This window comes from Brienomyrus brachyistius, chromosome 6 (assembly GCF_023856365.1).
Source record: "Brienomyrus brachyistius isolate T26 chromosome 6, BBRACH_0.4, whole genome shotgun sequence".
Classification (NCBI taxonomy): domain Eukaryota; kingdom Metazoa; phylum Chordata; class Actinopteri; order Osteoglossiformes; family Mormyridae; genus Brienomyrus; species Brienomyrus brachyistius.
Window position 1 is genome coordinate 12134386 of NC_064538.1, and position 12873 is coordinate 12147258.

A 12873-nucleotide genomic window follows, 5' to 3' on the forward strand; every position below is an offset into this window, starting at 1 on the left:
GTGTCTGTGTGTCTTTGTGTTTGTATCAATTCCAGGGGACCTACGCCACTGTATACAAAGGCCGCAGCAAGCTGACTGACAACCTGGTGGCCCTGAAGGAGATCAGGCTGGAGCATGAGGAGGGGGCTCCCTGTACTGCCATAAGAGAGGGTGGGTCCTCTTTCCTCCACTCGCTGTAGTGCATTATGGGATGGCCTGAAGTTGAAGCGGGAATGACCGTTATCCTCTCTCACTCTCAGTTTCCCTGCTGAAGGACCTGAAGCACGCCAACATTGTGACTCTCCATGACATCATCCACACACAGAAGTCCCTCACGCTGGTGTTCGAGTACCTGGTGAGTCAAGCGCGGAGAGGGAGCACTGCCAGGGGCCGAGGCCCCGTTCACTGCTTCCTGCTGCTCCATCTCCCCACTCCCACTTGCCATGTGATTGCTCGCTCTCTGCATCAGCAGTACCATGTATTTCTTGCAAAATTAGCTGATAGTGATAAAGTCCCCCCCCCCCACCCCAGGACAAAGACCTGAAGCAGTACCTGGACGACTGCGGCAGCTGCATCAACATGCGTAATGTCAAGGTGAACCACTGCCTAAGGACCGAGCATTCAGCCAGCCCCTGTGAAACTCACGGCATGCTGGGAAAAAAACAACCGGTTCATGTATCACCAGTTGCTATGGACACACAAACATCCATAGACTGCTAAGCCACCACCGCAGCCTTTGGTGCTTATTTAAAGTAACAGGTCGCCCTTAGTAGGGTCACATGATCACCGTGTGTGAGGTTGGCCCGTCACCGACCCCACGCGCTTCCCCAGCTCCCAGGCTGTGGCTCACATCTCTGCTCCTTTCCCCAGCTCTTCCTGTTCCAGCTGCTGCGTGGCCTTAACTACTGCCACAGGCGCAAAGTCCTCCACAGAGACCTCAAGCCCCAGAACCTGCTCATTAATGAGCGCGGCGAGCTCAAGCTGGCTGACTTCGGTCAGTGCCGCCTGTCCCCCTGTCTGTGAGTCTGTCTGTCCGCCTGTCTGTGTCCGCCTGTCTGTCTGTGAGTCTGTCTGTCCGCCTGTAAGTCTGCCTGTCTGTGTCTGCCTGTCTGTGTCTATCCGCCTGTCTGTGAGTCTGTCTGTCCGCCTGTCTGTCTGTGAGTGTGTCTGTCCTGTCTGTCCGCCTGTCTGTGTCCGCCTATCTGTTTGTGAGTCTGTCTGTTTACCTGTTTGCGAACATCTGCCTTAGTCCGCCTGTCTATCTGTCTGGCCATCTGGACTGTTAGATCTTTTTATCCTATGATTAAATTATCAGTTATTAATGTTTTTGTCCCAACATAGTTGATGTCTCTGTTTGATAGCGCTGCTTTGAAAATATTCTAATTGGATGTCGCAGAATAGCAAACAAAACCAATAAAACTTTATAGATAGATCTTACATGTCATATGAATGTCGCTGTTCCAGTACTGGGTCCCAGGGAGCCTGGAGCCCCCCCAGGAAGCACGGAGAGAGACAGGGGCCACCATGGACAGTGCATCACGCTACACACGCTAGGAACAATTTAGACAGACCGTCCAGGATTTTGTGATTCTGCATTTGCAGAAATGAACGCAAAAGGAAACTATTTGCAGAGCTTTCAGTTTTTCAGATCACCACATCTTTTCCATAAGGAATGGCCAAATCAACAGATAGCTTGCATTTGGACTCTGACGTGTCCCTGCAGTGCAGATTCGTGTGGGGTATGGCCGGGCCCTGCTGCGGGGAAGATGAGCACAGCAAACATCTCATTTACCAACAAACTGAGGCAGTACATGGAGCACAGACGAACGTAATCCACGTAAAACAAAATACGGGCACTTACACTGAAAGAAATAAAGTATAGTTTATTTACCTGATGTACGACTGATTTTATTTGCTGCTAACTTTGAATTTATTTTACTAAGGCTTAACTAACTGGAACCAAAAAGCACATAGAACTCCACAAGCCGCATCACAAATTTCGTGAAAAGCAGGTTAATCTTATTTGGCCACAACAATCACAAAACATGCCCTGAAATTGTATAGGGACCGATTTGGAGATGCTGATTCATCTCTCTGGATGCCGTTCGGCTAGCAGGAGGTGTAATTGGAGAAAACCTGCATGAACTCTGCGACATGATATTAATTGTACACATTCAGATCAGGGGGTCAGCTATCTACTGAGCTACTATGCTACCAGTGTGCAGACACATTGACTGCAGCAGAAGGATCCTAAACTTGCTGTGTTTCAGAAAAAAGAATGCGGGGTGTGTGTCACATGGGGTCCACTGGTACCCCACTGTTGTTGTATCATGCTAGTTTTGTCTGAAGGTGTTTAGAGTATATAACTTAAAGAATGTAGGGAATCTGGAGTGATATCCTGTTTAACATTTACATCTCTGTAATAGCCAGTTATCTGGCTTTCTGCAGCCTTTAAAAGGTCACCCACCGTGGGGCTTGCTGGTTACCGAGTACCTTATGGTCCCTTCCATTGCGTTTCAGGTTTGGCTCGGGCCAAGTCCATCCCCACCAAGACTTACTCCAATGAGGTGGTGACGCTGTGGTACCGCCCACCGGACATCCTGCTGGGCAGCACTGACTACTCCACCCAGATAGACATGTGGTGAGGCTCGTGGACACAGACTGGATTGACTGTGGATGTTTTCTTCTTAATGTCAAAATCCCAATTTCTGGACTTTTTAGTTAAGCTGCCGTATGTCAGTTTCATCCTCTCTTTCTATCAGACTAATTTATACATTTGTGAAGATGAGGTGCTGTGGTAACATGAACAGGTTTTCACATCCTTTTCAAACCAAAGAATCTAACTGCCACTTCTGAGATACCATAGTTTAGTTTAGGCTGTCCCCCCCCTCCCTGAGTAGGGTAACAGTTAGGGCAGAATATAGTGTGTGTTAGTCCATTCATGCCGTTTGTTGGGTCATCACACTGCCTGTGGCACTTTGTCCATTTTTCCTCCATTTAGTTTGATCTTGTGTATTTATACACTAAAGCAGGTACTTTGAAATGCCCTCTCATTGTCACACGACTCTGCGGTGTGATTCCAATTACAGCGCACACATGGTTACTGTTAAAGGACTTGGAAGGAAGTCTGAAAGAAGGGGATATTGGGTTTTGAATTTCAGTTGAGTTCATTTTTGCTGCCTTGGATTTAAAATAAATCCTGCTTTATGTGAATGTGTACGTCACACTCGAAGCTCCCCCTGGTGGCTCTTTTTGTTTAAGCAGTTATGAGAAGGCACTTTTGTAATTTATTAGTTCATGTACCTTCTAAAGAGGCAGGATAAAGTACTGACACTTCAAGTGTTTCAAGAAAAAAATATTTGATTTGAAGGGCCATATAATTGGTATCGACAAGAAACGTGTAGGTGGTGAAACACAGCAGTAGTTTTATAAACTAACAGGCGCTTTGTAGAAATTTATGGACGGCTGCCGAGTCTCGCAGTCTGACAAAATGAAGGAAATCTTCATCAGGAAATAAGTAAATCACATGTGTACATCGCTTTCTGCCTGTGCTGTGATACAGGGGTAAATGCTGTACAGCTGAGCAGGTCACAGATCCTGTGTTAGGAAGGTGTTCAAATCCTGTGGTTGGCAGAGCAAAGCCCTGAACCCCAACCGATGCAAAAATCGTGGCTCTCCCTCCTCCCTGTCCCCAAGCTATTTATGTTGCCTTGGACAAAAGTGTTTGCTATTTGTAAATAGCTGGCTGCCCTGTATTTAGTGAAGATGGCGATCCGTCTCTGTCTCTCTCCTTGTCGCAGGGGGGTGGGCTGCATCTTCTATGAGATGTCCACAGGCCGACCCTTGTTTCCCGGTTCCACCGTGGAGGAAGAGCTTCACTTTATCTTCAAACTGCTGGGTCTGTGTTACTCGCTGGCCGACCTACCTTTAAGTAAACACGGCAGAACCGCCCCCTAACCCGTGACCGTTCTGTCGGTTCTGGAGGTTCAAAGGAGGCTTTGTCGTTCTGCTTGCTTGCTTAATCCCCCCACCCTGCAATTTCCTCGCTGCCACCTTTCCTGTACTCCCTTGATGACAGTCTTACTGCCCCAGCTGCGTTCCAGAATGGGGTTTAAGCTCCCTGTGTTTCCAGGTACGCCCACGGAAGTCACTTGGCCTGGAATCACCTCCAACGAGGAATTCATCTCCTACAACTACCCCCGCTACAGACCTGACTGCCTGCATAACCACACGCCCCGGTGGGTGCTCAGGGCCCCGCTTTCTCCTGCCTGGGCTGCCTCTTCTCTTTGGGCACCTCTCGCTGATGCTGTGTCTCGTGCCTTTTCTCCCTCCAGACTGGACAATGAAGGGGTAGACCTGCTTTCCAAGCTGCTGCAGGTGAGGCTGGGCCTGCAGGCTGCCCGCTCCTCTCTGCTCCCCTCTGCTCCTCCTGAATCCCGAATGCTGTGCTGTGTGTCGACACGGTTCATGCGCCATTTGTACAGCGTGTCTGAGTGCGAGTCACTTATCTACGCTGTAACTGAGCGAACGGACCTCCCATCTCCTTCGGCACGGTGAGTGTGTACGTGTCTGCACGTTTCGCTCTGACTGCGCACCTCTGCCTTTCAGTTTGAGGGGAAGAAGCGCATCTCTGCTGAGGAGGCTATGAGACAACCCTACTTCCACTGCCTGGGAGAGAGGATCCTCACACTGCCTGACAGTGAGTTCCCCTCCAGCATGAGAACAAACTCTCTGCGAAGCTGTCACTCTCCGTTACGGCAAACACCGCTGCTGCCTGGAACACCCCCCAACAGGCAGCCCCTGCAGGCCTATGCGGCTGTCTGTAGTTTGGTTAGTCATACACGCGACCAGAAGGTTCTGTGTTCGGGTCTCCAGAGGGGATCCGTTTTAAGAGCTGATGTCATCAAGATCGTACCTCCGCAGGCTGCCATCTGTAAGTGTCTGTGACTGCAAATCGGTCATCATAAACATCAGAACCTTTATCCACCACGTGTAATAAATACAGAGAATATCTGCCAGGGCCAGGGCCTTCCAGAGCCCCACTTAGATCAACCTCAGTGTGAAATTCACGCTTCATCCTTCAGACAGCCCCGAACATTCCAGCTGTGAGTTTCAGGGAGCGCCTCTGTCATTAAGTAGTGAGCAGGATGTATTTTGTTCTCATTCCACAGTTGCTGTGGGTAAAGCTGAGTCTCTAATCCTTCCTTTTGTCAGCTACTTCTATTTTTGCACTTCAAGACGTTCAGCTGGAGAAGGAGCCTGGCATGCGGAGCAGCTCACTCACAGACTCAGGTGAGGTACGCACAGCATCATCGGCGGCATGCCGTGCTTCTGTGCCGAGTGTAGAAATGTAGGTGTAAGCCCCCCCCTCCGCTTCCGATTTATATGTGCACGCACAAAGACGACATGAGTGTGCTCCTGAGCTCCCCCTGTAGGCTACAGGAGTGTACTCTTGGGTGCGACCTCTGTGTTTCGCTGATGAGCTTAGCTTGGCTTGGAGCTCCAGCTGCCTCATTTACCAAGCTCCGTTTGAGAATATAGGGAAGCCAGCTGGTATTCAGCACACAGCACTTATGAGCCATGGTCTGGATATCAAATGCGACTGTCACCCTCGGACCAAATCTCTCGGTGCATAATGGCCACCTCATGCTTTTTCAGCTCCTGTCGCTTCTTTCCTCTCTCTGCTTTCCAGTATCTTCTATCCAGCTTTGCTTTGACATTTCCTGCACCTTTAGGCCACTCTGTGTGATCCCCAGACACGGGGGAACAGAGGAGGGGGGGCGTGGCTGTGTCCTGAAGGTGGACAGGACAGGAAGTCCACCCCACCTGTTTCCTGTACTGTCCACCTAGGAACCCCCCCCCCACTTGTTTCCTGTACTGTCTCCCTTCAGGAAACTATAACCCCACTTGTTTCCTGTACTGTCTCCCTTCAGGAAACTATAACCCCACTTGTTTCCTGTATTGTCCACCGACAGGTCATGCCCCCCCATTTCCTGTACTGTCTCCCTTCAGGAAACACACACCCTCCCCCCGCCTGTTTCCTGTACTGTCCACCTTCAGGAAACACACACCCCCCCCCCCTGCCTGTTTCCTGTCCGGTCCACCTTCAAGACCCCCCCTTTCCTGTCTTGTCCATTTTCAGGGACCCCCTCCCCCACCAGATTCTGGATTGACTTTCCTTTGTCTTCAGTGCTTGTTCATGTCCTTGCATCTTTGCAGTTGTGTCACCCAGTTCAGTCAGAGATGTCCGAGGTTTCACCACATTTCACTGGCACCCTGTCCTCTGCCTTTCATCACGAAAGGGTTACCACCTACTTCTATGTTCCCCCCCTCGTATCGTACCTGTCCTCTGCACCACATGGGCACTGCCTGCCACTATAACAGAATAAAAGTGATAACCATTACGAAAATATTTTTCTTAAGGTTGTGTGATTAGTATCAGGTCATATTTTGATCTTTTCCCATAAGTAGTTTGCAGGAATATTTTAAATAGATACTAACCCAATAAATATACAGTATATTTATTTTTGTATGTATTGTAATGAATTTGTATATTACTGCAGTGTAGTGATATCGTCATCTTAGGAGCTGTAATGAAGGCTTTTCTTCCTCAATAAGTCATCCTTCCTCACACTGCCGTTTCCCTAATTGGGACCCTGATGAGTCACGCCGTCGTCTCCTTGCCTTAGGTCTGTCAGTAATGGCCACCGTCTCTGTCAGACTGCAGCAGACTGAGGATGTTTACATGCATCACTGAACTGTGGCTCGCAGAGCCATGCTGATGTGCTATTGCCATGCATGGACACATCATGCAGCTTGGTGTCTGCAGCTCTCCTGCGGGAGTCATTGTTGGCAAATCATTATTATTATTATCATTAATATTAGTATTTTATTATTTTTGTTACTAAAGCAAGTGTCCCTCACTGCACTATTTGGCCTGCTAGGAGGCACTGTTGGCTGAACCTCTGGAGTTGCTCACAACAAGAGCAGGCCGGTCCCCTGCGGGGCTGTGCCATTTCACTACGAGCGTGATTATCCACTGTGGCGGCCATGCACAGTGAGCTTGCGGAACTTTCCACCTCACACGGCAGAGAAGATGGCATTGTGACCATGCTGGACTACATTAAACCGAAAAAGAGCGAGAGAGAGAGAGACAGTTCATTACACTGTAATGAACATTATCTTTCACCAGTATAGAACATTGATTTCCTAGGTCTTACTCTCTTAAAAAGGAAATCGTGGTGGCAGGTGTGCCTTTGTTTGTTTATTTCTGCATTTCTGCTAATGGAGGTAGGAAAAATTTACAATCCTAACCAAAGACTTAATATGAACCACATTCATTTCTTAGATATGGAAAAAGTCCAGCTTAAGTAAATGTAAGTAAAATTTAAGTAAAAGATTGCAAACATTTCATAAACGTAGTATATATTTATATCCATCCATCTATCCATTTGCTGTAACCGGTTGTCCGATCCAGGGTGTACATATTTATAAAGAACCACAATTCATCAGTGTCCTTTTTGCTGTATTGTGTAGGATGTCTGTATAGAAGATTGAGACTGATTATATTCCTTTTTGCACTGCATGGTTTTATTCAAGTTCTATTTCTCATATACAGTCATGCAGTGCACTACTATGTAGTGAAATGGTTTTCTACCTACTTTCTGTATTGTGCTTTGAGAGTGTGCAGTATTTTGCAAATCAAAATAGTATTAAAAAGAGTGAGTAGTTTTCATAATACTAAAAGGGTTCACTACAAGGCAGATTTTAAAACATTATTTAAGATTATCTCATTATTCATGGGACCTGACCGAAAACCCAGAAACAATATCTTTCCATCTTGCCTGTCTGTGGTGTTAAAGAAATGGCAGGATGGTAGTCATGTCAACGGGGGGGCCGTCGTTATCGCCCTGGTGACCAAAGTTGTGTGCTGTGGCCCTGAGGTCTTTGGTGTTTGTACGGGTGTCTTTCCACTCATGGCTTCTTATCCAACAGGCGCATTAGACAGCACTGGGGTCCTTGCCAGAGTTGAACCTGTCCTCTGTTTTGTCTTTGCAGTGAACAGCACATCCAGACGGCAGAGCCTGCTCTTCTGAATGTCAGACACGTAGAAGAACAAGAGAGTCAGAGACTGACGGGGATGTTTGTTTTTTTTTGTGTGTGTAATGAAGGGATGCATATTTAACTTGTAACCTTTAAATTTTTCGACCGCGTAATGGGTATTTAGTACACAGAGGGTTTATTAGCTGTTTACATGTGAGATGAAGTCAAGGCTGGGGGGGGTGACGGGGTTCTACCACTCACCCCCCAGCTCTGCTCAAACTTACATTCGAGTTTACCATGACAATCAACACTCGCGCCATCATTTTCCCTGCTTTTCACACTGATGTACAGCAGTCGTGTGACACTCAGTGGACTGCGGGTGACCGAGCCCAAATAATAACACCCGTAACTAACAGATCACGACGTCAGTGGTGAAGCCCAAAGAGTCGATGTGAAAACGCAAATGAAGCAAGTCACAGGCTGTGTGGTGAAAACATGGAAGGATGGTGATAGTGTTCTGTGTATCAGTGTTAAACGTGGAGGGAAACGTGGTGAAGTCACGTCATGCTAGTACTGTAGACTCCTCACTTCGGTCTTCCTATGTCCCTTCTATTTGGAATGCTATTTCTACTCATCCCCACTTAAGCCATAGCAAATGGTAGAGTTTGTGACGGACGGCAATATTCTGTTCCATTGCAGGGTTTTGGCACAACCTCCTCGTTCTCTCTGTTTGTATGTTCATTCTTGTGGTTGGCATGTAATCAACTTGTATGCCATCTTATATGCTCACCTGAGAGACGTGAATTTGTTCTTCTTTGTCTGTAGTCCTGATTTAAGCACAGACTCCCCCCCCCCCTCCCTTTTGGAGTGGCAAACCCATGCATGGTTACCCTCCTTGCAGACCTTGCCGGAGAGGCACACGGGTGCCGGTGTATTGCCTACTCTGGAATACTTTCAGGCGGCCACATTTCAGTGCATGGGATCACATGGCTTCCATTGAGCTTCACCCCATGCCAACACGTGCACCATATTCACGCCGGGAATCTCGCCCTAACCCTTAGAGGGAGTGCAGAGGCAGTTAAGGTATTTTTGTGCCATTGGCGGGGGTGGGGGGGGGGGGGGGAGAGAACTGTGGAAAATACTCTGGATATGAATTGAGATGGCAGGTCACTCACAGCTTCTGAAAATCCGGCTTAATATACATTTTTCCCTCCTGAGGAATCGTAACTGTTTTAACTGTCCTTACAAAAGCATACTTTTTTTAACATCCATGTCTGAAATTATATCCCAAGACACAGACCCCAGTATGTATTAATATATTCCATAACAAAATCATTTTTTCTCACACTCAGACTGTTAAGATAATATTGGCCCTAATATATCACATTACCATTAGGTAACCCTGACTGTAATTCAGTGTTAACCTAAAACAATATTTTGATGGGAAGGACCCTTTGCTGACAAAAATGACAGTCCTGTTAGCTAATTGGGTTTCGAATGCATGTTGGCTGATCTTTCTCTGAATTGGACCTGGCTGTCAGGCTGTGAGCCACCCTGTCAGAGATGCTGCAGATTTTACCCATGTGATGAACAGCAGGTGTCTTTTTCTGAAGGGTGGGGGGGACTGGGGGAATCTGCAGTGCGGAGAATCCGCCCCAGCGAAGGCTCAGCAGGGAACTGTGCAGCAAACGGACCTCCTATCCATGTTACAGTGGAATTATAAAGTATCGTTTTGTTATCGTTGACAGTGATACCGTCACGATCTTGTTTTAAGGAGAAAATGTTGTTTCACCACAGGATTCATAACCAGTGTCGGTAATTTTGTTCCATTTGTTAATATTTTCTTCGGATGAAGGCGACAGTGGTCCTTTCGTGTCAGAACACCTTAGGATTCCGGAGGTCACTGTGCGACGGCAAAAATGGCTGTTTGCGGCTGTGAAATGGCCTCCTGTTTCATGATGCAATAACTGAATTAAACCGTATGAGAGAGTTCTGTGTTTATGGGGATGAACTGACTGCTTTGTAGGTCTGTGTTTTTAGGTGAGTACGAGAATATTTGCAGGGGACGGGGATCAACAAAGCTGAAGGCCGATTTTACCACCCGATTACTCTTGTTTTATAGATCCTGATATTTTGGTATTACTTTATATGTTTTCACTCTGTAAAAGACTGTTTAGAGCCTGTGACACAAGCTTGTAAAATGCTTCTGATGATAAATATGAATAGGCTACATTGTTAAAGTTTATAATTATCTTTTTACTTGTGTTCCTTTGAATAGAATTTTATAAATGGCCAGTTCATATAATCATCTAAAGTGAAGCGATTCACACGTTTTGCATTGCTTATGCATTTTACGTGTTACTGAAGGAATTTTAAATTGGAGTGAGATAAAGGCAAGTGGACAGTAACATCTCTGCTGTGCAGCTGACTGCTCTCCAGCTGCCTCTTCATACTGGCCAATCGTGAGCAAGAGAGGCAGAAAGGGAGGGACAGCAAGCATGAGTATGCAGCATGTCTACTGCAAAAGCCTAAACGCACGCAATATCATTTCCACACCTTAGGAGCCATAACAAAACCATTGGAGGGACAAAGAATAAATGTTAACCTAGCAAAGCAATATGTAAATGCACAATTGGTAGATGCCTGTGAGATGTTTAGCCAGATGTTCCTGTTGTAGGCACAGCAACTTGAAAGGAAAGGGCTGGCTTTTAACTCTGACTGTACTCATGTTGGACTTCCAGGATACGCACTGTTTGTACCAGTCTAGGACTGGGCCGTCTTGTGTTACCGATGCACTGCTGATGTTTTTTTTTTTTGTTTCCCAAATGGAGGTAAATGAGGATAATCACAATGCTGTTTTATTTTCTGGCAAAATGCTTCTGTTGGTTCATTTCACTGCATTGTGCCTGCAATATAATACAAAAGGTACTTTTTGCAGCGAATGAACTTTTTTCCTGCTTTGCTCCAGAGTGGAATGAGATGGCTGGAGCTTGGAAAGTCAGACACATCCCTGATGCTTCTCTCTGGCCTTGGTGGCGCTGTAGTTCGATACTCAGAACTACACTCTGAGGGTCACTGTTGTGCGGAACTTCCTGTCTTGATTACCCATCGCTTCCAGGAAAGCAAATTTGCAAGTATGGGTTATTTGGGACTAAAATGGGAGTCTGTTCAGAGACCTGATCAACATCAGAGAGATGCACCAACTGACATGTTGAAGGAGTTATAGGAATTAGTAGACACCCTATCATCCAATAATAAACTAATATGTCAAGCGGTTGTGTTTTAAGGAAAGCTGGGAGTGATTACAGGCATCAGTCAGAGAAGCCTGGATTCCCTGTCAGCGGCAGACAAGCAAATGCATTCCTTGTTTACATGAATTGATTTCATGGGGCTCAGATCCATTTTATGCTAGTCTTCAACTAACTGTGGGAAGATAGAGGATAAATAGTTTCCATTTGCATTAGGATTATCTTCATTTGATATTCCAGACACTTCTATTTATTGTTCAAGTGAAATGCTTTCATAACTTGAAAACAAGCTGTTATTCACATCATATTTTTAATTATAACCAGATAATGGCAAACATATTTTTTACTATGGTATATATTGTAATTAAAAACTGAAGGTACAGAACATTTTGGATTATATATAGGGCACATCAGTTGCTGTGAACAATTATTATAGGTGTGCCTTATACTCAAAATACAGGATCAAACCTATATTTTATGTTAGCGATGTACACAATTGGCTTACTCAAACCTCAGTCGTAATTGCTTTATGAATTGTATCAATTTACGTAAAAAAAAAACTCCTTTGTAAGCTGCTGTAACTGCTGTCGCCTGGTGGATGCAGCTGCTCATCCGCCCTCGAGCAGCCTAAAGTCCGTATGACTCTAACTTATTGCTACCGGTTTAGAAAGAAACCTGTGCGTTGCGTTTGTACAGTGGAAATTAAGCCTTTTGTGTGTCTCATGTAATTTCTGAAAGTGAATCATTGTCACTACACAGTCTAATACAATAAACATTCGAAGTTGAAACAAATGTTGAAAATATTTGTATTTACAGGATTTCAATAAAAGTTGGACAGACACAATACTGGAAATTCCGTGTTGAACAATTAAATGTAATGTATTGAAAAGCTACGAAATACATATATATAATCTTATGTCCAGTAAATGTGTATTGTACAGCAGCTTTCTATCACTGGCTGTTCTTAGCTTTTTTTTTCAAAAGTGTAATACCAAAGTTATCCGCAAGCTTGCATGAGGTCTCCCAGAATTTGCTCAATGATGAACGCTGCCTACAGTTTTTCAGATCAGCTGGTCAACTACTGTCAAGTTGCTGCAATGTGTAGATTACTGTGTTGTGTCCTTATATTAAGAAATATAAATCAATTTTTATTACTCGAATATATAAACTATGTGAAGATGTTATTCAACGTATTCAAAGTATATTGTTCAATAAAACGAAGAAACTTTCTCTAAATCAATGGTTTGCTTCTTTCCGTTATTACAAATTATACAGGGGGTACGATTCTGAATTAGGAGTACCAAAAAGAAATTTGCATAGTAAACAAAAAAAGCATTCATTTATAGAATATGTTGTACGTTTCAATGAATGCAGGATTGGACCATGATCAGCGCTTATGCATAATTTCCTTTAATATTTGCACACATCTCAAGTCTAATTTAGAACAGTCCAGTACATGCACGCACACAATGACGCTATATTTGTGATCGGGAGATAGGATAAGAACACAAACACCATCATCACCGATATTTTATAAGCCTACAACATATAATCATTTTTAGATTTTTAAATATATGCTGAATAAGAATTGGGAAGATACATG

General features: G+C 45.2%; 1 protein-coding gene across 7 annotated transcripts in view; it reads left to right on the forward strand.

The window, feature by feature from the left end:
• The window catches only part of cdk16 (cyclin-dependent kinase 16), a 31121-nt gene extending 18615 nt beyond the window's left edge, over window positions 1–12506 (forward strand). For 3 of the 7 annotated variants that reach the window (XM_049016838.1, XM_049016835.1, XM_049016836.1), the window contains 12 exons: window positions 36–150; window positions 240–334; window positions 511–573; window positions 850–973; window positions 2500–2620; window positions 3780–3877; window positions 4112–4217; window positions 4314–4356; window positions 4588–4678; window positions 4985–5084; window positions 5194–5271; window positions 8038–12506. In XM_049016838.1, the coding sequence (XP_048872795.1) occupies window positions 36–150; window positions 240–334; window positions 511–573; window positions 850–973; window positions 2500–2620; window positions 3780–3877; window positions 4112–4217; window positions 4314–4356; window positions 4588–4678; window positions 4985–5084; window positions 5194–5271; window positions 8038–8164 (1161 nt within the window). In that variant the 3' untranslated portion in view covers window positions 8165–12506. Of the gene's footprint in view, window positions 1–35; window positions 151–239; window positions 335–510; window positions 574–849; window positions 974–2499; window positions 2621–3779; window positions 3878–4111; window positions 4218–4313; window positions 4357–4587; window positions 4679–4984; window positions 5085–5193; window positions 5277–8037 lie in introns of all 7 variants that reach the window. The other 4 variants (XM_049016839.1, XM_049016841.1, XM_049016837.1 and 1 more) reach the window with 3 other exon arrangements.
• The last annotated feature ends 367 nt before the right edge of the window (window positions 12507–12873 follow it).